The sequence below is a fragment of the Prunus persica genome, chromosome G4 (assembly GCF_000346465.2).
Source record: "Prunus persica cultivar Lovell chromosome G4, Prunus_persica_NCBIv2, whole genome shotgun sequence".
Classification (NCBI taxonomy): domain Eukaryota; kingdom Viridiplantae; phylum Streptophyta; class Magnoliopsida; order Rosales; family Rosaceae; genus Prunus; species Prunus persica.
In genome coordinates this window covers 18,864,711-18,890,457 of record NC_034012.1, presented here as the reverse complement: position 1 = coordinate 18,890,457, position 25,747 = coordinate 18,864,711, and the positions used below count along the sequence as shown (strand labels likewise).

The 25,747-nt window shown below is 41.6% G+C and overlaps 2 protein-coding genes across 2 annotated transcripts; both read right to left on the bottom strand.

The window, feature by feature from the left end:
• Nucleotides 7,093-18,229, bottom strand: LOC18780801 (TMV resistance protein N). Its single transcript, XM_020562950.1, has 7 exons — nt 17,810-18,229; nt 12,042-12,130; nt 10,435-11,533; nt 10,053-10,352; nt 9,050-9,919; nt 7,671-8,223; nt 7,093-7,459 (listed from the first exon to the last, which is right to left on the bottom strand). Exons 1-7 carry the CDS (start codon nt 18,227-18,229, stop codon nt 7,281-7,283), a joined length of 3,510 nt encoding a protein of 1,169 aa, XP_020418539.1. The 3' UTR covers nt 7,093-7,280.
• Nucleotides 19,012-20,848, bottom strand: LOC18781093 (TMV resistance protein N). Its single transcript, XM_020562380.1, has 3 exons — nt 20,664-20,848; nt 19,780-20,007; nt 19,012-19,645 (listed from the first exon to the last, which is right to left on the bottom strand). Exons 1-3 carry the CDS (start codon nt 20,846-20,848, stop codon nt 19,012-19,014), a joined length of 1,047 nt encoding a protein of 348 aa, XP_020417969.1.

The window sequence follows — 25,747 nt, the reverse complement described above, 5'->3', positions numbered from 1 at the left end:
GCAGATGCAGATGCTAATCTCACAATCTCGGTTGGGCCACTTCAGTTTTCCACCCCAAAGATATGTTAAAACTGAACAAATGGGGTCAATAAAAATATCTCCGAAGAAGATGCATTTGATGCTACGAAATGACATTGGATGTATGCAAAAACAAATAGTCTGCTGTTGAGATGTACAAAAAATTCATCCGGGGCTTGTGGATGGTCGCTTCTTTCTGCCTGAGAGAGAAGACAGCTACATTTTCATACCAACAGGACAACAGAAACAAGCTGCGAGCACCTTCTAGCCACGGAGACCGCCGGAGTTATTGCTGCCTGTAGTGGTTGCAACTGTGATATCATCCTGTTGCTCTTCTTCTTCGTCTGGTAAATGTACAAAACAAGAGAAAACCTCCTCTGGAAAACATACATACAAGACAAGTGAAAATCCCAACAAATTAGAGAGGAAACTTGTTTTTCAAATGAATAGGGACTGACCTGTGAATAGGTAGGGACTAACAAAATATAGATTCATTTATTATTTTGTTTTATATTTGGAAATAGTTGGAGTAAAATTATGAAATGCGTCAATAAAACATCACACCCCTCGTATCTTCTTCATCAGAGTCCCCAAGGCGCTATACCATATTCGATCATCATAAGAAGAATTTGTGGCAATACTCATCATATTATGATTCTCTTCTTGTTGCACCTGCACAAGTCGAATGCCCAACTTGTTGGTGTGACTTGTGAATATTGACTTACTTTCCTTACACACCAAGAATTCCTATTGTAATTGTAATTGATTTAGTTTAATTCCTGATTTCCTACTGTAAATGGATTTAGGAATTTATTATTTACTTGCCCATTCAGGTTTTGTTGTATTATAAATATGACCTCCTACAAGGAGAAGAATACACAGAAAATTCCCACAAACAAATATTCTCTCATAGTTTTCATATTTTAGCATGGTATCAGAGCGGAGATCTTGGGATTGCTGACTCTAGTTTCTAAACCCTAGCCGCCACCATGGGGGAGGATGACTCTTCTAATCCTCATGGCGGTAACACCACTGCTTCCTCCTCTCCTTCTCAACCAACCATAGCCGAGTTGAGTGCTAAGGTGGCTCAACTAATGCAGATGCAGACTCAGACCTCGAAATTGATCCTAAATCAGGATCCTACCAAGACGACCCCGACCTCGACTCAGACGACGACCCCGAACTCGAATCAAACAATGACCTTGAACCCGAATCAGACAACGATTCCGACAACAATTACCTATGAAGCTTCCGCTGCACAGATTGGCATAAAGTTGGATGGCACTAACTATGCCCTATGGTCCCAAGTTGTAGAGTTGTATATCTCCGGCAAAGACAAATTGTGATATATTAATGGCAATCTTCCACAACCTCCTTCGACCGCTCCAACGTTTCCTCGCTGGCGCACCGAGAACTCTATTGTGAAGGGATGACTCATCAATTCTCTGGAGCAGAGCTTGATTGGCAATTTCATTCATTTTTCGACGGCAAAAGCAGTGTGGGATGCAATTGCCACAACTTATTATGATAGCACTGACACTTCTCAGGTTTATGATCTGAAATGACGAGTCTCTCGTATGCGACAAGCTGGTGGCTCCATTGAAACCTATTACAATACTCTCCAAAGCTTATGGAGAGAAATTGATTTCCGTCATCCAAATATGATGAAGTATGAAAGGGATATCAAGCACTATAATGATATTCTGCAGCAAGATCGAGTTTACATATTTTTGGATGGCCTTGATGATCATCTTGATAAGGCCCGAAGTGATGTTCTTCACATAATTCCATTCCCTACTGTTGACCAAGCTTATGCCTATGTTCGCCGTCAAGATGTTCGACAAGCAGTGATGATGGGTTCATCTGCACCCACTGGCGCTGGCTTAGCTGCCAAGAGTGTGCCTATATCAGGTCCCCCTACTCGTGCCGGACAGCCCCATAATTCCTCTACTGCGGCCCACCTTCAAATCCAGTCATATGCTATTGCTGCTGGTGCGCCACTTCTTAAAACCATCCCACCTACTCGTCCCAAGGCTCCGACTGATGGAAGTGGTTGCACGCATTGTGGCAACCCCAAACATACCCGTGACACCTGTTTTAAGCTGAATGGTTATCTTGATTGGTGGGAGGACCTCCGCGCTTGCAAGCTCAGAGAAACTGCTAGTAATTCCGGCCGTGCTGCTCTTGTCTCTACCGAACCCCCATTAGCCTTGTTCCCGCAGGTAAATCCTACTGATAGTCTCATGCTTCCGGATGTCTCAGGTAACTGTGGTTATGCATTTCATACTTCTGATCTACGAGATACTACTGGTTGGATAATTGATTTTGGCGCCACTGATCATATGACCTTTGATCCGAATGATTTTTTGCACACCACTGCACCCCGCTGCACAAGTATTGCCAATGCAAATGGAGTCACCTATCCTGTGACAGGGGCCGGCACTGTTGCCCTTTCACCTTCTTTGTCCCTTTCTAATACTCTACTCGTTCCATCTTTGTCCAATAAATTAATGTCTGTGAGTCAGGAAACTGAACAACTAAATTGTTGTGTACTAATTTATCCCAATTTTTGTTTACTATAGGATATTCTCACCAAGGAGATCATTGGGCGTGGTACTAAAAGAGGGGGGCTGTACTATGTGGATGACTTCAGTATGGGACATGCCAATAGTGTGAAGCATCCGTTTGATGACAAGCACCGACAAATTTGGCTCTGGCCCCGACGTTGGGGCATCCATCTTTTGGTTGTATAAGACACTTATTGCCTAAGTTGTTTTCTGTATTTAAGGACTTAGAGTTTAAATGTGACACTTGCATTCTAGCCAAGAGTCATAGAGCACTCTATCCTTTAAGTATGAATAAAAGTACTATTCCTTTTGCTTTAATTCATTCTGATGTTTGGGGACCCTCACCTATTTCTACTCATTCTGGTATTCGTTGGTTTGTCACATTCGTAGATGATTGTATACGGATGACATGACTTTATTTGATGCAAAATAAGAATGAAGTGTTTTCCCTGTTCCAATCCTTTCACAAACAGATGGAAACACAGTTCAATGCTCGAATACAGATTCTTCGCTCTGACAATGGTGGAGAATTTGTTAATCATGATTTTCAGACTTACTTCCAGACACATGGCATTATTCATGAGACAACTTGCCCCCAGACACCACAACAAAATGGTGTTGCCGAACGGAAGAATCGTCATCTTCTTGAAACAGCCCGTGCTCTTCTCATTGGTGGCCATGTTCCTCGTCATCACTGGGATGATGCTGTCGTCACTGCTGTCCATTTTATCAACTGCATGCCATCTGGGGTCTTGAACTTCAAAACTCCATTACAAGTACTCGCGCAACACGGGCCTCTGCCCTCTGTTTTGATACTTACCCCACGCATTTTTGGATGTGTGGCCTTCGTTCATCTCCACAAAAATCAACGAAGCAAACTTGATCCATGTGCGTTTCGTTGTGTTTTTTTGGGTTATGCCACTCATCAAAAAGGCTACCGATGTTATCACCCTTCTATCCGGCGAACCTATGTCACTTTGGATGTCACCTTTCTGGAATCAGATATGTTCTTCTATGACCCAGCATCCAATTCTACTCTTCAGGGGGAGATACCGAGTGAAGAGCTCAATTGGAGCAGCTTGGAAAACGAGGATATTCATCTATGCACGAAGATTGCTCTCGGCCAAGAAACAATAACAATCGATCGTCCCGAGTTTGGCACGTACGAATGCTCTCTGCCAAACAACGATCGATCTCCTAACCCTTGCGAAGCTGTTTTTGATTCGAGTCATACTCTTACAGACAACTCAGAACAACAAGATGAAGACCCCCCTCTCTCATTCAACAGTACCAACGGACCAATCTCCTGAGAATATCTTTGAGGTAAATACTCCTACTAGACTTGTGCATTTAGAGGATAAAACTATTGGATATCAATTACCTTTTAGGCAAAATCGTGGGAAGCCACCAAACCGTTATTCACCTGATATTGGCAAGACATCCAAGTATCCAATTACAAATCATGTATCAACTGAGAAGCTGTCTGAACCACTCAAGGCTTTTGTGCATCAGTTGTCTGCTATCCATATTCCAACAAAGGTCTCTGAAGCATTGAAAGATCCTAAGTGGGTCCAAGCTATAAAAGAGGAGATGAAAACTCTTGAGAAAAATCAGACTTGGACATTGGAGACTATACCACGAGGAAAAAAGACTATCGGATGTAGATGAGTGTTTACTATAAAACACAATGCAGATAGATCTATCGAGCGATATAAGGCAAGACTTGTGGCAAAAGGGTACACACAGACCTATGGTATAGACTATGAAGAAACTTTTGCCCCAGTTGCAAAGTTAAACACCGTCAGAGTCTTATTGTCCCTTGCAGCTAATTTGGATTGGCCACTACACCAGTTTGATGTAAAGAATACTTTTCTACATGGCGAACTCACGGAGGAGGTGTACATGGACATTCCTCCTGGATATAATACTACTCAGACTGGAACAGTTTGCAGGTTACGAAAAGCATTATATGGATTGAAACAGTCACCACGTGCATGGTTTGGACGGTTCACCATGGCAATGAAGAACAATGGTTTCAAATAGTGCAACTTAGATCATACTCTGTTCTTGAAACATCGGAAAGGAAAGGTAACAACATTAATAATCTATGTTGATGATATGATTATTACTGAGAATGATAAACAGGAAATATCACAGCTACAAGACTATTTGGCTACTGAGTTTGAGATGAAGGATCTAGGTGGACTCAAGTATTTCTTGGGAATTGAGGTGGCTCGATCGTAGCAAGGCATATTTCTCTCTCAAAGGAAATATGTCTTGGACTTGTTGACAGACACAGGAATGCTAGATTGCAAACCTGCAGACACTCCTATTGTTCAGAATCATCATCTTGGAGAATATCCGGATCAAGTTCCAACTAACAAAGAAAGATACCAAAGGTTAGTGGGAAGATTGATCTATTTGTCACATGCTCGACCAGACATTGCTTATGCAGTGAGCGTTGTCAGTCAATTTATGCACTCCCCAAGTGAAGACCACATGAATGTAGTTCTTCGGATACTTAGATATTTGAAGTTTGCACCTGGAAAAGGACTTATGTTCTCAAAGCATGGTCATCTAAATATTGATGATTATTCAGATGCAGATTGGGCAGGTAATGTAACAGATAAAAAATCCACATCGGCTTACTTCACATTCGTGGGAGGTAATTTGGTGACATGGAGGAGCAAAAAACATAATGTAGTAGCTTTATTCAGTGCAGAAGCCGAGTTCAGAGGCATGACTAAAGGGATTTGTGAACTTCTTTGGTTAAGAAAGTTGCTTACTGAACTTGGGTATAAACCTACATCCACAATGAATCTTTTTTGTGACAACAAGGCTGCTATAGCCATTGCACAGAATCCGGTTCAGCATGATCGTACTAAACATGTTGAGGTGGATTGACACTTCATCAAACAGAAGCTTGAGGCTAAAGTGTTTCAGTTTCCTTTTATGAAATCCGAGGATCAATTGGCGGATATTTTGACAAAAGCAATTTCCAGTAAAACATTCCACAATTCACTGGATCAATTGGGCATTGGCGACATCTATGCACCAACGTAAGGGGAAATGTTGGCGTGACTTGTGGATATAGACTTACTTTCCTTACACACCAAGAATTCCTATTATAATTGTAATTGATTTACTTTAATTCATGATTTCCTACTGTAAATGGATTTAGGAATTTATTATTTACTTGCCCATTCAGGTTTTGTTGTGTTATAAATATGACCTCATACAAGGAGAAGAATACACAGAAAATTCCCACAAATAAATATTCTCCCATAGTTTTCATATTTTAGTACAACTCCTTTACCAGAAGCCCAGATTTCATAATTACAGAAACAACCACTTCATTGCCACCTTGTAACTGATCATCCAAATTCCAGTGACCACAGGTGCTGCTGCTATTAAAAGCAAGCTGCATGCTTTTAATCAGGTTTGGCCCTATGATTGAACTTTGTAATTAAGCCCCAACCTATGAGTGGACTTATAGCCATGCTTCGCCAGATATTCAACAGGAATGAATTTTCCTTTCCAAAATTGCAGAATATCAGTGAACAAGTTGCTTCTTATATGAGAGATCCATGCAGAATGGTTAAGCAGATAAAGATGAGGCATCAACAGTTGGTGTATTTGGCACTGTAAGATATTAAATCTTCCCTCTAACTTGAGTTCCCAAGGTTGCTTGGGCATGCTCAGACAGAATTGTGCTTCATTGATAACATCATAAAGATAGTTTTTTCTTACCTCTGTACATCTAGTAATTAATACTCATCATGTGTCATTAGCTTTAATTATATCTTTTAATTAATATTTTGGTTTATTTCCCGCTTTTATGTGCTTGTGAGGCTTGCTTTAATTTCCTTCTTGATCTGTCATGAAAGTTATGTTTCTATTTGCACAAATTGATTAATTTTATTCCTTTACTCTGATAGGAGACACAACGCGAATCTGGTGAGCTGATGGCGACCCAACATCTTCTGGTAAACTTGGTTGATCCTGAACTCTATGATTTCAAGTTTCTATAATAGAGTTCAAAATAGAGCACTGTGTCATAGTTGTTCCAGTTAATCAAGACCTATACTGCCAGCATATTATTTAGTGATTCTGATTTTCCACTATTTGAATAATCACAGAGACGGCCTTTTATTCTCTGAAAAAGTTGCATACTAAGAGTGGAATATTCTTGACAGACGAGACGAGCCTCTAAGAGTCGCAAGATAAGGTATCAATATAGATTCTTTGCTTCCGTATGTGACTGCTATGATGTTGTTTTGGAATTCTTTTGGAGAATCTGTTATTAGGCCAGAATTAATGTTGAAGGCTCCTGCATTAATGAATATGTTTTTGCAGGTATAATGTTCATGAGAAGATCGTAAATTTCATGGCCCCGGAGCCTATGACTATGACCCTTCCAACTATGGTTCCTCCTGACCCCAATAATTTGTATGGGTTGAAGAACCAGAAACGAGCTTCTGTAGCATAGGCCTTTGGATCCAGGCTCTTAAATTTTGTAATTGATTAGATCAGTAGAAGATGCATTTGATGCTATGAAACGAATTGGTCTTAGGAAGACATTGGATATATATAATTATATATGCAAAGACAAAAGTTTGATGCTAATTTATATGAAGGGAGAAAGCCACTCTGTCAGGCAATTAACCAGCTGTTGAGTTGAGATGTACAAAAAATTCAGCCACGGCTTGTGGACTGTCGCTTCTTTCTTCGAGAGAGAGAAGAGCGAGTGACTAGAGAAAGAGTGAGAAAGAAGCAAGCTGCGGTGATGAGCACCTTCCAGCCACGGAGGCCGCCGGATTTATTGCTGCCTGTGGTAGCTGCAATAGCGTGGTCATCCTGCTCTTCTTCTTTGTCTGGAAAACACAGAACATCCCAACATATTAGAGGAGGAAGCTTGTTTTTCAAATGAATAGGGACTGGCCTGTAACGAGCCTATATGATCATCCGATCCTAACAACATAGATTTGTTATTCTAATTTAATATATTAGGGGCCTCATTTTTTATTATTTAGTTTATTTTAGAAATAGTTGGGGTAAGATCAAATCCGTCAATAAGCAACACACCTGTTGTATCTTCATCAGAGTCCTCATCATTGAACAATTCGTCTGCTAAGTTCTCATCATGAGTAGAATAATTTGCAAGAAGTGGAATGGTTTTGTGTTGGGTACTCATCATAGGATTATGATTCTCCTCTTGTTCCTGCACAATCTGGATGCCTAACTCCTTTACTCGAAAACAAGGTTGCGTAACAACTGAAACAACCACTCGATCGCCGCCTTCTAACTGATCATTCTGAAACTTCCAGTGGCTTAACCATATCATGTCTTCTCCTTCACCTGGAATACCGTAGTGTGATGGGCCATAGTACCACTTCTGACCCTTGCTCTTATTTCTGACTCTAGCCATGATATTCCCACCAAAACCATAAAAACCATCCGTCGAATTCTGAGGATGATCAGAGACGGTACCCGCATAGGCAACGAAGATGACCAAGGCTTGAATTATGTGTGAAGTCATAGTAAAAGATATGGAGGACCTTCTACTTTTATGGCTGAATCGGCCCGGAACCTCATTCCCGGCAAAAAATGTGCTGAATATACCACGTTCGTACAGTCCCTATATATATGCAATGGAAATGACCATATTAGTTAACTCTTTCCTTTGAGAGCATTTCCAGCAGTGCAACCAAGGGGAGGGCTGGGGGGTGTTTGGGCCAAAAAGCTGTTTCCAGCAACAAAATAAAGTCCGGGCACAAGGTGGGACCCAGCAACCTGGGCTGGCCCGAGCCCTAGCCCGAGTTTTGGTGCTGACGTCAGCGAGCTACAGTGTTGCTACAGTCCACGTGTCGCACTCTGGGCTCTCCGATCAGATTTTTTTCACCAATCCAACGGCAGCCAATTTTTGTGCAATAAAAAAATGAAAAAAATACTGAACATTTTTTTTTAATAAATACCAACAAATACTCTTTACTTTTAACACCAAATCCTTCTACTATTATTCACTTTCTACTCAATATTTTTTTTCACTTTCAAGTTTTTTTTTTTTACTATCATATTATGGCTTCTTCTATTGAAAACGGAGGGGCATGGAGCATGATATCTTATCCGAAAATTTGGATTTTGAAATTTATATGAAATTTGAAACCAAAAATCTTATCCGAAAATTTTATCCGATTATAAGATATGAATAGTATTGACACGTAGGAACCCGAAAATATTATCCAAATTAATTGTTTAGGTAGAAAAAGTTGTGAAAAAAACAAAAAAAATTACTGGTATTTGCTATGGCAAAGGGCAACTGCTGAAAGTGCTCTTTGCAAAGGCAGTCACTATTCACGTGAATAGTAACTGCCTAGCCCCCCCCTTGCCATAACAAGGGGCAAACTGCTGAAAGTGCTCTGATCATATGAGAGAGAGAGAGAGAGAGAGAGAGAGAGGCGCACCTGGACAGGACTTCGATCTATTGCTGTACAGAATAGTTTTCGAATCCGAATGGGTGCCATGGATTCCAAGTTGCACAAGCCCAAGAGGTTGATCATATCTACGTCAACTCTTCCAATAGGTTCTACCTTGTAACTATCCTCCCACTCAACTAGGTTGCGGTTCTCATTTGGAAGGGTAAGTGGCCAAATATGATGTCGAAAGTAACCATTAAAGCGTGGAAAGTACTGATATGTTATTTTTTCCAAAGATATGCAATGTTGGATATCCAAGTCATCTACTTCTGGTAAACCCACAAGCGATTTGAGCCTCTCACACATGGGAAAAGAGAGTTTATCGAGCCTTGTTAAACCTTGGATGCAATTTGGTAGGACAGAAATTGGATTATTCCCTACATTTAGTCTTCGCAATGAGGATAAATTACTAAAATCCCTAGGAAAGTCATCATCCGAAAGATTGCAACCCCAAACACTTAAATTTACTAAAGAGCATGGTAAAGAACTCAAGATACATGAACTTCTTCCTCCCCATAATTGAGTTATCGGAATTTCATCCATCTCAAGCACTTTCAGAAATTCCATGTTCCTTAACATCTCAACTGATAACTCATTAAGATTTGAGCAACCAGATATAATAAGTGTTTCAAGTGATTTTAGCATAAACATGTTCTCTGGAAGCATCCTAATATTTTTGCAATCCTTCATACTTAAGTAAACAAGTCTCTCAAGGTTCCCAATGGATTCATTGACATCAACCAGTCTTTCACAATCTACAAGAATCAATTTCTCTAGATTTGGGCAAAATGAGAAGTCGGTGATTTCTGTAAGTGAATGAGAATGGCTGAGATCAAGGATCTTCAATGATGAAAGACGCTATAGGGGAAAAAATGAACAGAGGAAAAAATTGGGGGGAGTTAATTGTTATAGATATATATATATATATATATATTTTAACGAAACTAAAAGCCAAATGAAAGTGAAAATTGAAAAGCATAGAGTAACATACTTTTGTTCCTTTGAAGACTTGCCTCAAGCCGCTATATTGCATTTCAAGAACAACCAGGATCCCCAATGGAAAATCTGTGGGTATAGAATCCAAAGGAAACTTATTCCAACACAACCATCTTAATCTTGTACAAAATTCTGCATAAGATCCGTCGAGTTGTACGTGACTAAGATGGAGTAGTTTTAGTTCATGCATCCTTGCAAACGCATTGGTTTCCAAGACTATCTCCGTTGAGTTTATGTGACTGTTTCTAGGGAGCATGTGCATGTCGAGGACAAGGCCTTCAATTGAATCTGTACCCTACAGAAGAAAGGGGAAAAACATTTTAAAAACATTTACAAATGAAAAACATGTATGTGTGCATATACGACATTTTTCTTACATTCTTTTCTGTCAAGATATTGAAGGCATCCTTATGTTGCCACACTCTACTACGCTTCCAAGGCTTCTCTGATTCTAGGCGAACAATTTGTCTTCCCATTCCAAGGATCATGTCATGCATCTGCACCACCTTACCATCAATACTCACCAAACATCTATCGATGAGATTTTGAATGCCAACAATTGTATGGAAATCACATCCATCTAGTATGTTAACAATGTAGTCCTTGTCCTTTCCGATAAAGAAACAAGCAATGTGGAGGAATAAATTTCGGTCATCGTCATCTTGCAAAGAGTCATAGCTTACTCTTAGTTTATTTACTATTTCACCATTTGGAATGGCTTCTAACTTCTCCAATGCACTTTTCCATACATCTATACTATCCCCCAAGTACATAGAAGAACCTAAAACTTTAAGAGCTAATGGAAGTCCTCCGCAATGACCCACTATTTTTTGCGAATATTCTATGTAACCTTCAATGGGATGGTCTTGACCAAAAGCGTGCCAACTAAAAAGCTCCAATGATTCCTTGGAATTCAAAGTTCCAACTTCATGCACCTTAGTAACTTGATGAGCCCTTAACAATCTTGCATGCCTAGTTGTTATTATGATTTTACTTCCTGGATAAAACTGATCTTTCATCTGAAATACTGCATCTAATTGATCCATATGATCCACATCATCGAGAACAAGGAGAACCTTCTTAGAGCTTATTGCATCTTCAATCTCAGTTAATCCTTCACTAACACTGCTTATTTTCATATTTCTCCCATTCAAAATATTAGAAAGAAGCTGTGTTTGTAATTGAACTAAGCCATTGGGTTGCTGCGAAACTTCTTTTATGTTTTCAAGGAAGCTCCTTCCTTCAAACCTTCCATAGTTCGAATTATAAACAAACTTTGCAATGGTTGTCTTCCCTATTCCACTCATGCCATAAATTACAAGTATGCCAACATCATCTGATCCATCTTGTAACCATAAATTCAGTTTGTTTAATTGAGAATGCATTCCGATCATGATGTGAGGAACACTTACGGGTTTACGCCTTAGTTTTTCTCCTATGACTTGAACAATCTTGTTGATAAACTTTGACTCGTATCTGAAAAGTTGCAATCCAAATGAAAAAAGAATTCAAACATCCTTGCAATAGCACAATACGTCAACTAAGTTTATTTTTCCATCAATTTTTGCACATCTTCTCATTTGGAAAACCCAACTTTCAGATTTGTTTGATTTGCTTAAAATGAGCTTGGGGTTTCTGAAAAACATTCTTATGGAACTGTAAATTTGTGTTCCATTTTGATTTTCATTGATTAGGCATCAAAACTTTCTATGGATTTGATCTTGATGCTTCATGCATTTTTTGTGGTGCTTTGTAACTAAAATCCACGAGTGTACACATTTTTTTATAATCAATTTGTACCTGCTATCCAAAAAACATTTATTGGAAATTTCAGAAATATTGTAATTATCACACCCTGATAGAGAAAAATCATATTAAATCTCCATTAATAACCCGTTGGAAGGAATTATATTTAGTTTTAGGAGTGAGTTTGCAAAAGAAAGACAAAGACTGTAAATAAAAGAAGTGGTAGGAAAGAGATTACCCATCAGCTTGATTTTGTAAGACCATCCCTGCCAGATCTGCAACCTCTTTAAGTGCCTTCCGCCATTCCTTCACTTTGTTCGACGGTTGGTGTTTGTACCATAACTGACCGAGCAACTAGCTTGGCTAGATCATCCACGTACCATGTTTTGAGAGGTCATCACCTTAGCCAAAGAAGCATCACCACAAATCACAACTCTAAGCAAAGCAAGAGGAATCCCACATCGGAAAACTACAAGAGATGGAGACACCCCCTCACCTATAAAAGAAGACTGCTCTTTCCTTAGAAGAGGATCCGGATCCTGGTCTTGGATCTAGACCTTTAGGCCTTGGACTCTCTCTTCTGGATCCATCTCTGGGCTAGGCTTCTCACTTGTTATCTTTATATTTGGGTCTAATCCCTTTGTACAAATGTAAACAAACATTATCATAATGAGAACACCCTTCTCCGTGGACGTAGCCCATCATTCGGGTGAACCACGTATATCTTGTCTTCTATATGTTTATCGTTTGCCCAAATACTCACATACTTGGTGAAGGTCCTCACCTTCATCCATCACACCTCATCACTAAGTTGGACTCAATCTCGGCTGAACCATTTTGAGCATCAACAGTTTGGCGCCGTCTGTGGGAATTGACACAAAAGGCTTATGTCGTTCTCCTCTTCTCCAATGCCCTTCGGCAACCATACAATCAACGTCACCTAGGTTGCCGTTCGGCAATGCCTTACTGGAGCCACCATGAATGCTAAGGCAACAAATTGCAGAGGATGATATTTTAAGGAGAAGCCAACCAGAAAGTGGCTATCGCCTTGCATGGCTTGCATGGCCAAATCACCATCTCAATTCAAAGTGTCGTTCGGCATGTCCTTGAAAAGTAAAAATATGGGGACTTGAGCTTGTTCTACAAAGCTTCATCATTCGTCGCACCTGCTGCCTACGGCACCTCATCATCATTCGACGCTAGCAATGCCTTCGGCATCCCGTTGTCATTCAGCATGAATGATACCTTCGACACCTCGTTATCATGTGGCACATGCGATGCCTCCGGCAAGCCTCTCTGACATGAGCGATGCCTTTGATTCCAAGTGCACCAAGGACATCACCATGCATGGCTTGCGCATGGCCAAGGAAAATTGCTCCACTCTGAAGATGCCCACGTGCATCCTCACCACAAGATAAGATTTCTCCACTTACATATAAATATTGTATACAAGCATGCAATATTTAAATAATTCATTGCACAATCCTATTCAACAATATGATTCATGAATATTGCATATGAATAATAGCCCAGATTCGGCCACTTTGCATGGCTTGCATGGCCAAACATTCCAATTCATCAACAGCATCACTTTGCATGGCCAAGGAGTATCACTTTGCAGGCTTGCAAATACTCACCTAAGCCATGAAATCAAACATGAAAGCCAATGAGGAGGAAATGGACGTGCATAAATCCAATTGGGACCCAGCATGCCCACAAGATTCAAAAGCGGAGCCCACGCTTTTATGACCAATGGGCAAGCTATCATCAATTCAATAACGTGCCCAGACCTCCAGCTGATCGGCAATTCAATACTTTATGCCTCACAGCTGATGACAGCCCGTCATGGCTCCAAAACCTTCCAAACTTGCTGGAGTTGATTCATCTTCAGCTCACTCCGTCAAAACCTCTCGAGCTCACCACTTGCCGAAGCTGGGACTTGCGAACCCACAGAACCAAAACCGCTCCAAGTCCTCCTTACCGAAGCAAGACTAGCTCCAAGGAGCACCCGAATTGCAGGCTTAGGCCCAATCCTTGTCGAACCCAGCTCCACCAGCTTTCACCCCTTGCCGAAACCACCAAGGTCCAATCCCGGCCCGGCTCCCTTGCCGAACGGCAAGGGTCATGCCCAGGTCCAATCTCATGCTAAGATTCTGACAAAATTGAAACAAAAGAAGACTTACAAAAACAGTAGAGGAAGCTTGCCGAAACAGCCCCAGTTGCAAGGCCCTCACTCTTTGCCGAAGGACCAGTCACAAAAATGTTCCTTCTTCAAAAATTCCTAGCTCCAAGAAGCCCTTTGTCACAAAAAATTTTCCTTTGCCGAACGGCAAGGGCCATGCAGAGACTATGGAGGTCACCTTTCAGAAATCACCAAACCGTACGCCCACTTTGGCTCCTTGCCGAACGAGATGAAGGTTCAGAATACCTCTCTTGGACACAAATTATCAGGCCACAACGAAATTTACTCACCACACCCTTGCCGAACGGCAAGGGTTGAGCAAAGACCACACTTGCTGAATCCCAAGGACCACACAAATGGGCACAGCCAAAAATGGGTCTTCACCCCTCCACCCTGCTGAAGCAAGTTCACAACCGAAAGACCCAGCTCACATCTCCATAGCCAAGCCTTTCCTCCTTGCTGACAGCCCGAGGGGTTCCAAATTCTTTTTGAACAAAGCCTTGCCGAACGGCATGATTCGGGAACACAGAAAAACAGGGACGCAAGAATGTTACCTTACCAACGCTATGCAGGAACCGTACACACACGAACAGGTCACCCCCACCTTCAGCTCACGAACCCTTCACCAAAAAGTCACGCCATCCCTACCGTTCGGCAGGGACTGATGTCGAGCCGTCTAGCGCCCGCCCACAGGGACTGTTGTAGCAACTCCAGCTCTGGCCAAAATATCCACGTAGCCCGGCTTCACCCTCCTACCGCAACCTCAGGGACGTGCCCAATTGCTGAAGGACCAGCTTCTTCGCAACCGCCCCTGCCGATTGACAGGAGCCCCCAAAACTCACGGCTCTCCACCGACCTCAGAGAAATCTCACAAGGTCACGGCTCCAAGTCACGCACCTGCTCCACTTGGCGGCTTCCCTTGCGCGACGCCTTGCTTGCCAAAACAGCCCAGCCGTTTCCAAGGCTTGCCGAACGGCAACTTCACCTCAGCAGATTTCTTTGCGCGACGCTTTGCTCGCCACAAGCTGCCCAGCTTTCCTTGCCGAAGCCTTAATCACCAAGGCTGTCCAACTCTTTGCGCGACGCCTTGCTCGCCAAAACAGCCAGCCGTCGCCAACCCCTTGCCGAACGGCAATATCAATTGCCGAACTAGTCCAGCTGCTGTACCACCCTTGCCCGGAACCACCTGCCGAAGGACTTGCCAAATCTACACACGGCTTCAATTTCCTCAAGCTGCCCCTGCCGATCGGTAGGCTTCAGCCAACCCTTCCAAGTTTGTGCAGCTTGCCGAAGGACAACCCGAAGATCACCAACCGCAGCCTGCCGAAGGACCGAAGCCTTGTTCCCTTTGACCGAGGCCAAAATACCTACAAGCCCAAAACCGTGACTCCAAGGACTTGCCGAACGGCAAGATCAAATTTCCAAGCTTTTTGTTTTCTCTACTCCCAATTCCAAACCCTACCCCAGGTGCCGAATGCAACTTGCTGAACGGCATGGTGGCTAATCCCCAATTTTTATACTCCCCCTCCTCCAAAACCCTACTTGCCGAAGCACACAAAAAAAAAAAAAAAAAAAAAAAAATATTGGCTAGACCCTTGCCGAACGGCAAGGGCCATGGAGGAATTGCGGAGAAGTCTAAAATTTTCAAGACCCGGCTCCCTCGAAGGCCTAGCTCCCGAAGTCCAAAATTTTCAAGACCCGGCTCCCTCGAAGGCCTAGCCCCCGAAGTCTAAAATTTTCAAGACCCGGCTCCCTCGAAGGCCTAGCTCCCGAAGTCTAAAATTTTCAAGACCCGGCTCCCTCGAAGGCCTAGCTCCCGAAGCTCAAAAAAAAAAAAAAAAAAAAAAAAAATTGGCTAGACCCTTGCCGAACGGCAAGGGCCATGGAAGAACTATGGAGAGTCCAAAATTTCCAAATGGCCCGGCCATTCACCAAAAAAAAAAGGGAGCTAGACCCTTGCCGAACGGCAAGAAACATGGAAGAATTGGAGTCTCCAAAATTTTCAAAGTACCCGGCTCCCTCGAAGGTCTGGCTCCCTTACGGACCCAGCCCCCATCCTATCTGCAACATGCAAGTCTTATGCCTTCGGCACCCTCGTGCCTAGGCACATTGCCTTGCGACATGCAAGCTTTGTGCCTTCGGCACCCCCATGCCTAGCTCTATTGTCTTGCAACATGCAAGTCCTATGCCTTCGGCACCCTCGTGCCTAGGCACATTGCCTTGCGACATGCAAGCTTTGTGCCTCCGGCATCCCCTTTGCCTTCGGCACCCCCGTGCCTAGCTCTATTTCCTTGCGACATGCAAGTCTTATGCCTTCGGCACCCTCGTGCCTAGGCACATTGCCTTGCGACATGCAAGCTTTGTGCCTTCGGCATCCCCTTTGCCTTCGGCACCCCCGTGCCTAGCTCTATTTCCTTGCGACATGCAAGTCTTATGCCTTCGGCACCCTCGTGCCTAGGCACATTGCCTTGCGACATGCAAGCTTTGTGCCTTCGGCATCCCCTTTGCCTTCGGCACCCCCGTGCCTAGCTCTATTTCCTTGCGACATGCAAGTCTTATGCCTTCGGCACCCTCGTGCCTAGGCACATTGCCTTGCGACATGCAAGCTTTGTGCCTTCGGCATCCCCTTTGCCTTCGGCACCCCCGTGCCTAGCTCTATTGTCTTGCAACATGCAAGTCCTATGCCTTCGGCACCCTCGTGCCTAGGCACATTGCCTTGCGACGTGCAAGCTTTCTGCCTTCGGCATCCCCTTTGCCTTCGGCACCCCCGTGCCTAGCTCTATTTCCTTGCGACATGCAAGTCTTATGCCTTCGGCACCCTCGTGCCTAGGCACATTGCCTTGCGACATGCAAGCTTTGTGCCTTCGGCATCCCCTTTGCCTTCGGCACCCCCGTGCCTAGCTCTATTTCCTTGCGACATGCAAGTCTTATGCCTTCGGCACCCTCGTGCCTAGGCCCATTTCCTTGCGACATGCAAGTCTTATGCCTTCGGTACCCTCGTGCCTAGGCCCATTTCCTTGCGACATGCAATTCTTATGCCTTCGGCACCCTCGTGCCTAGGCACATTGCCTTGCGACATGCAAGCTCTGTGCCTTCGGCAACCCCTTCACCTTCGGCACCCTCGTGCCAAGTTCTCTCCCTTCCAAATGTCCTTCTTACCCGGGGACTTGGGGGACTATGGGTGGGTAGTGCACTATACAGCTTGGAAGATGAACTATGGTGTTGCTCGGCCAGTGCACTTAAAATTACAAGTCCCCAACCAAGAAGTACCTTCTTACTCGAGAACTTGGGGGACTACTGTTTGTACCATAACTGACCGAGCAACTAGCTTGGCTAGATCATCCACGTACCATGTTTTGAGAGGTCATCACCTTAGCCAAAGAAGCATCACCACAAATCACAACTCTAAGCAAAGCAAGAGGAATCCCACATCGGAAAACTACAAGAGATGGAGACACCCCCTCACCTATAAAAGAAGACTGCTCTTTCCTTAGAAAAGGATCCGGATCCTGGTCTTGGATCTAGACCTTTAGGCCTTGGACTCTCTCTTCTGGATCCATCTCTGGGCTGGGCTTCTCACTTGTTATCTTTATATTTGGGTCTAATCCCTTTGTACAAATGTAAACAAACATTATCATAATGAGAACACCCTTCTCCGTGGACGTAGCCCATCATTCGGGTGAACCACGTATATCTTGTCTTCTATATGTTTATCGTTTGCCCAAATACTCACATACTTGGTGAAGGTCCTCACCTTCATCCATCACACCTCATCACTAAGTTGGACTCAATCTCGGCTGAACCATTTTGAGCATCAACAGTTGGGTTTTTTGGTGTCTAGCAAATGCCTTTGCAAGACTTCCTGTCTGGTTCCGCACATCGGATGGATCCACGTCGTAGAAGACAGGTAAAACGACATGGTCAGCTGAGAGCCGTTCAAGGATCATGACGAGCTCGTTAAGGCACCATCTGGACGACGCGTAGTTTTTCGAGAACACAATAACAGAAGTTCGTGAGTATTTGATTGCTTTCTGCAGTTCAGGCTTGATACCTTCTCCTCTCTCGACTTCATCGTCGTCTCGGAAAGTGCGAAATCCGGCTTTGACAAGGTTCGCATAGAGGTGGTCAGTGAAAGTCTTGCGAGTGTCTTGGCCTCTGAAACTCAGGAACACGTCATAACGATAAGATCGACAAGTACTGGAAACAGAGGAGGTTTGTGGATCGGCTGCTCTCACAAGTGCCATGGACATGGAGGTTTGTGAACAAGTATACTGCCTGGATGGATTGTATAAACAAGCAGCTTGCGAATGACCAAATGAAAGGGTCATCCATCCATTGACTTAAAAAGCAACTATTTTGAGTCAAGCAAATGAAATCTTTACGTGTGTTTTTTTTTTCTTTGTTTAAGATAAAAAAGGGAGAAAGTAACAAAACAATCCAACTAGTGGCAGCTTTATTTGTGTCTTTTAAGAAGATATGGCCCCTTGAAATGAAAAGTGAATAATGTCATGACAAATTCTAGGTACACACCATGCCATTGCCAGGAAACCTCTGCATATTATCACTTCGATCTTGCTGGATCCAAATTTTATGCTTCAATAAACCTATATAGCTCAGTAATCAGTATATAATAAGCTCTTAAAACTAATGTTTGTCAAACCAAAATCATAATATCTTGATTAAAAAAACAAATTAAAATTAAAATTTATATACAATTTCTAGGCACATATCCCATAAGCATAGAAACCAAATCATAGGCATAGAAACCAAATCAGATTGGGCCATGTTTTGGTTGATCTGAGGGTAGACCACGATCAGCCTGAATTTCACAAAATCTACGGCTACGTATGTATACACTGAGATGTAATTATACTCGTGGGAAATTCTACGTACTATCAAAAATCTTATACTAGCAGTCATGCTGAGACAACTTCCCTTGCATGATTTATGGCATTTTGTTCCAACATTTCATTATTGTGTGCATTAAAAGATTTTAATGCAATTCATTCTATAGGGGTAACTTTGTCTAACTAAGACCTTTCATGTTGTATCTTGTACCATCAATACTCACCAAACATCTATCGATGAGATTTTGAATGCCAACAATTGTATGGAAATCACATCCATCTAGGATGTTAACAATGTAGTCTTTGTCCTTTCTGATAAAGAAACAAGCAATGTGGAGGAATAATTTTCTATCATGGTCATCTTGCAAAGAATCATAGCTTACTCTTAGTTTATTTACTATTTCACCATTTGGAATGGCTTCTAACTTCTCCAGTGCACTTTTCCATACATCTATACTATCCTCCGAGTACATAGAAGAACCTAAAACTTTAAGAGCTAATGGAAGTCCTCCACAAAGATCCACTATTTTTTGCGAATATTCAATGTAACCTTCAATGGGATGGTCCTGACCAAAAGCGTGCCAACTAAAGAGCTTCAATGATTCCTTGTAATGCAAAGTTTCAACTTCATGCACCTTAGTAACTTGATGAGCTTTTAACAATCTTGCACGCCTAGTTGTTATTATGATTTTACTTCCTGAACAAAATCGATTTTTCATCCGAAGTACTGCATCTAATTGGTCCATATGATCCACATCATTGAGAACAAGGAGAACCCTCTTAGAGCTTATTGCATCTTCAATCTCATTAATCCTTCACTAACATTGCTTATTCTCATTTTTCTCCCATTCAAAATGTCAGAAAGAAGCTGTGTTTGTATTTGAACTAAGCCATTGGGTTGCTGTGAAACTTTTTTGATATTTTCAAGGAAGCTGCTTCCTTTAAACCTTCCAAAGTTCGAATTATAAACAGACTTTGCAATGGTTGTCTTCCCTATTCCACTCATGCCATAAATTACAAGTATGCCAACATCATTTGATCCATCTTGTAACCATAAATTAAGTTTGTTGACTCGAGAATGCATTCCGATCATGATGTGGGGAACACTTAGGGGTCTATGCCTTAGTTTTTCTCCTATCACTTGAACAATCTTGTTGATAAACTTTGACTCGTGTCTGAAAAGTTGCAATCCAAATGAAAAAAGTATTCAAACATCCTTCCATTTTTCTAATTTTAGTCATCTATCCTAAAAAAAATTTTGTTTATACCGAAATAAACGGCCTATTACAGCCGAACACGTGGACAGGATCAACACTGATCACAGAACCCCTTCGGCATGCTCCCTACCGAAGCCATGTATTTTGGCCCCTTAACCATCAGACACGTGTCATGCTCACAATCCATGTCTGGAGTCCCACATCGGAAATATGAGCACAGCGCACACCTCCCAAGGTCTATATAAGGAGACCCATATCCCCAAAAGGAGGGAATCAGAACTTATGGTACGCTATCGTGTGATCTGTCAGTTAAACTTTACTAAATCCGTACTTACTTCAGCATCGGAGAGCCTTCGGCCGGTACCGCACCGGTACCCCAAGGATTTACCGAACGCGTCCTTTTGCAGGTACTTGACCCTCTGGAGTGGACCACATTTTAACTAAGGGACATTATAATATTGGAAAATATTATAATTAACACACCCGTCGGAAGGAGTAATATTTAGTTTGCGCCAAAAAAAAAAACAATAAAAAGACAAAAAAGACAAAAAGACTGAAAAGTCCATTTTCAGTATTTTAACTTTAGAAAGAGACTTGTAAATAAAAGAAATTACCCATCAGCTTGATTTTGTAAGACCATCCCTGCCAGATCTGCACCCTCTGCAAGTGCGTCCTTCCATGCCTTCACCTTCTTCGGGTGTTGAGATTTTTGGTGTCTAGCAAATGCCCTTGCAAGACTTCCTGTCTGCTTCCGCAACATGGGATGGATCCACGTCGTAGAAGACAGGTAAAACCACATAGTCAGGTGAGGTCCTCTTGCGTTCAAGGATCTTCACAAGCTCGTCAAGGTAGGCACCATCTGGACAATGCGTAGTCTTACGAAAACACAATAACACAAGTTCTTGAGTGTTTGATTGCTTTCTGGAGTTCGGGCTTAAGCCCGGGCTGGACTCGGGCTGGCCCGAAGGCCAGTTCAGCCCGAGGTGAAGCCCGCGTGCACGCGCCAACGGTAAAAAAATTTGAACCAGCGCACGCTGATGTCAGCGCGACGCCAGCTCCAACGGGGAAGAAGCCACGTGTCACGCCCCCAGCACTCTGATCAGCTTCTCCGAATCCAATCCAACGGCTGGCATTTTTTGGGCAATAAAATTATGAAAAAAAATAGAAATTCTTTTTAAAAAAATTCTAAAAAATTCTGATTTTTTTTTTCTTCTATAAATACCTATCAATACCCTTCACTTTCAACACCAATCCTCATACATTTCATTATACTTCTACTATTATTCACTCTTTACTCAACATTTTCCTCTCTTTCACCTTGTATTTTTATTTATTATTTTTATGGCTTCTTCTATCGAAACAGGAGGGGCTTGGAGCACCATGGAAGATGTTTCCTTGTGTGAGGCTTGGCTCCAAATTTGTCATTGTCCCGTTTCCGGCAATGAGATGAAATTTTTTCATATGTGGAAAAAAAATTCATGCCGAATTTCGTGAAAAAATTCCGGGGTCTACTCATACTGAGATGACATTATCTAGTAGGTGGAAAATTCTCAATAAAGAGTTGGGAAAATGGAGAGATGCCTTGGCAAAAGCGATGGACAACTATAGAAGCGGTGAAAATCGTACTAATGAGGTAAGTATTTTATAATTTTTGTTTTATTAAGTTTAATCTCCTAATATATATATTTTGTTAATATTTCTTGCATTTTAAATATTTTGTTAATATTTCTTGCATTTTCAATATTTTGTTAATATTTCTTGCATTTCCAATTGTTTCTTAATTTTTCTTGCACTTCTAATTTATTTGTAAGGTTAATTGCATTTCCATTATTATTTTTTTTGTTACTTGCATATCCAATATATTTTAAATATTTATTGCATTTCCATTTTTTTGTTAAATAGATGATTCAAGTACAGATGTGGTTCGGTGCAACCGGGGGTGGCAAAAAAAGTTTCAACCATCATGAATGTTGGGAGGTGGTGAAATATTGCAAACGCTTCATAATTATTTCGACGGGTCTCGCCGTTGTGTTAAACGAGATGCCACTCCGTGATTCAATGACATCGGATTCACCTCTCGATTCCCCTATGAGTCAAGACTCACCAATTGAAAAGGAGCCGAGGCCTATTGGCCGAAAGGCCGCGAAGGCAAAGAAAGCGGGTGATTCAAGCAATAATAATTCAAAGTTTTTGGAGGAAATTGCAAGGCAAAACGACATAAGAATTGAAATGGAGCAGAAACGCCAGGATAACGAGTTGGCCCTTCAAGCCAAGTATGCACGAGAAAGGGAGTATTTGCGCAAAAAAGATATGGACAAGACGGATCGGGAAACCATAGCGATGGATACAAGCCATATGTCCCCTGAAACAAAACAATTTTGGAAGCTAGAACGAAGGGATGTTATGAGAAGAAGATTTTTCCGGGATGATGGGCCTAGCAACACGGATTGGTTAAATGATGAAAATCATTAAATTAGTTAGCATAACTTTTATGTATTTGTATTTTTCATGTTTTCTATTAAAGTTGTTGTAATTCATGTATTTTATTTTAGTAGTAGTAATTCTTAATGACTTGTATTGGATTTCTTTATTTAATAAACAAAGCATTCAATAAAATACCTTTTTATTCAACATATTCCATACTTCAAACAAAACAAAATTAAAATAAACAAAACTACAAACAAGGCACAATAATAATAACAAACCACAACTAAACCATAATAAATAAAAAAACAACACAACCTAACCATAACTAAATAAAACATAACCAAAGCATCTATGCTCCATCATTCATCTTCATTGCCTTTCACTGCCCATAGATGCTCCATCAAGTCAACTTGACGCATTTCATGAATATACGAAGATTGCATCTCTGTATATCGATCTATCATCCGGGTCATCAAACGACCATCCCTCACCAACGGTTCTGGCTCAAACGGTTCTCCACTTGGCCCCATGGGCCTTTCATAAATCCGTGTCAAGGCCGTGTTCATTGGATCCGGTTCGTAGACCTCTAAAGCATCATAATCGTACTCATCCTCCACAATCATATTATGGAGGATGATGCAAGTCATCATAATGCTTCTGAGGATCTCCTCATCAAACATACGGGCTGCACCTCGAATAACCAACCACCGAGCTTGAAGGATGCCAAAACACCTTTCGACATCTTTCATGTATCCTTCTTGATAGGTAGCAAATAATTTTTGCTTCTGGGATCGGGGATTTGGAATGGATTTGACAAAAGTGGTCCACCTCGGGTAGATGCCGTTAGCTAGATAATACCCCGTCTGGTACACTGTATTGTTGACTTAATAGGTGATATTGGGGCCCTGGCCTCTCAATACATCGTTGAAGACCGTGGATTGACCCAGCACGTTGAGGTCATTTTGAGATCCTGCAACTCCAAAGAAGGCATGCCAAACCCATGTGTCGAAGCCAGCAACGGCTTCAAGGATGATACTTTTTTGGCCTTTTCTATTTCCGTAATCACCTTGTAAGGCAGTTAGGCAATTCTTCCATTGCCAGTGCATGCAGTCAATGCTACCAATTATTCCTGGAAATTCTCGAGCTTCGGCTTTTTGTAGAAGCCGTTGGAGGTCCCTGGGAGTAGGTCTACGCAAGTACTCCCTAGTGTACATAGTTTCAACTACTTGACAAAATCTTACCAAAGCCTCCAACGTAGTGGACTTCCCCATCCGGACAATCTCATCCACCTGATCAGCAGATGCTCCATACGCCAACATTCGTATAACAGCTGTAAGCTTTTGCTTCGAAAGAAGCCCCAAAACCCCAGCAGCATCACACTTTTGAACAAAGTATGCATCATAATTGCAAATATCATGCATGACTTTATTGAACAAATGGGGTTGCATTCTAAATTGCCTTCGAAAATCAACATCAGAGTACAAAGAAGTTGGGATAAAATAATCTTCCAAACGATTTTTACCCCGAGAATGCCTATGTCTGTTCACATTCCGACGGCGGCCGACTTGTGAACCACGCGGCGACCTTGGTTCTCTTCATCTTGCAAAGCCACTGCTATGACAACTTGTTCATCGACTTGTCTCTGCAACTCATTGATTTCATCTGCTCTACAGTTTCTCTCATTTGTTTCTCACTCTTGCCTCTCCAAGCATCTCCTAAAATCTTCCACTGAGAATGAATGGAGTATGAATTCTAAATTTTGAGAAATGAAAATATAGAAAGATGTGGTGTGAGAGGTATGAGCTGAGCCTCTAGTTTTATAGAAAATTTTGGCAAGATAGACATGCCACGTGGCTTGATTTGATTGGATGAAAATCTTATCTGAAATTTGAAATTCATTCGAAATTTGAACCCAAATTTGTATGAAATTTGAATTTTGAAATTAATCCGAAATTTGAACCCAAAAATTTATCTGAATTTTGAATTTTGAAATTCATCCGAAATTTGAATCCAAAAATCTTATCCGGAAATTTTATCCGATTATTGTCTTGACACGTAGGAACCCGGAAATCTTATCCGAAAATATTATCTAAATTAATTATTTTCATTAAAAATTTTGTGAAAAAAACAAAAAAATGAATAGTAATTGCACTTAGCCATGGCAATGAGTGGAAACACAAAATACTATTTGCAAGGGCAACCACTATTCACGTGAATAGTGGCTGCCCGAGCTCCCCCCTTGCCATGACTAAGGGCAAGTTTCTCTTATATGGTTTTGGGGTTGCTACTTCCTTCCTGAATCGGGTAAACAAGCGCATCCATTGACTTAAAAGGCAATTATTTTGAGTCAAGCAAATGAAATCATTATGTGTTTTTTTTTTTTCTTTCTTTAAGATAAAAAAGGGAGAAAGTAACAAAAACAATCCAACTAGTGGCAGCTTTATTTGTGTCTTTTAAAAAGATATGGCCCCATGAAATGAAAGGTGTGAAATGGCATGACAAATTCTAGGTACACGCCATGCCATTGCCAGGAAACCTCTGCCTATTATCACTTCGATCTTGCTGGAATTTTATGCTCCAATAAACTATTCAAAGGGTAATCATGGCTCATTAAGTGACATTCTGTTCAAAGGAAATGAAAAGGGTCATGGGGCCGATCTTCAAAGTCCTCCTTTAACTCTTTGATCGATTTGTTATGGATTCTCTTGTTTGGGCCTTTGGTTTTCTTCTTTGGGCTTTTGGTACCAAGAGGATATTAAATTCATGCCTGCAGAGCCTAATGGCCCTTCCTTCCCTCCTTGGGTTTCACTTCTGATTGTCATCTATTTTGTCACTTTTTCTTTTTCTCTTCGCAAAGGGCATTACATGCTTTAATCTGTGTTTCAGTTTGTCTACATGTTACTTACACTTGGCTTGTTAATGCTCCTAATTTTTTTAGAATATTTTTTTTGGTCGAAAGTAATGCTATTAATATTAGGCCAAAAGATCATGTTTGAATGATTCCAACCTTAGAAATCATGAACTTTCACTTCTGTTTTTTTTTTTAGCATCAACCTATAAAATATAGAGCCTTATGTTGGTCAGAGTTTTGTTGTACTTGATTAAGCCTCTTTTTTGAATTGCACAAACGAAAACCCAAGACCTTTTAACAAAGTCAATTTCTATCTCTTTTTGCTTGTGTTAGACTGTGTTGCTCATGTTCTAAGTGCTAGATATCTTGGTTCACTTATAGTATTTTAGTTTTAAATGTAATTTTTATTGTGATTTAAAC

Bases quoted from the DNA above. Each gene is read 5' to 3' on its own strand.
- LOC18780801 (XM_020562950.1), bottom strand. From the start codon at position 18,229: ATGGCACTTGTGAGAGCAGCCGATCCACAAACCTCCTCTGTTTCCAGT. The intron at 11,534-12,041 runs GTAATCTCTTTC...GCAACTTTTCAG, and splicing joins TTACAAAATCAAGCTGATGG to ATACGAGTCAAAGTTTATCA. The intron at 9,920-10,052 runs GTATGTTACTCT...TTTCCCCTATAG, and splicing joins AAGTCTTCAAAGGAACAAAA to CGTCTTTCATCATTGAAGAT.
- LOC18781093 (XM_020562380.1), bottom strand. From the start codon at position 20,848: ATGTGGTTTTACCTGTCTTCTACGACGTGGATCCATCCCATGTTGCGG. The intron at 20,008-20,663 runs GTAATTTCTTTT...GCAACTTTTCAG, and splicing joins TTACAAAATCAAGCTGATGG to ACACGAGTCAAAGTTTATCA. The intron at 19,646-19,779 runs GTTTAAAGGAAG...ATGTTAGTGAAG, and splicing joins TATAATTCGAACTTTGGAAG to GATTAATGAGATTGAAGATG.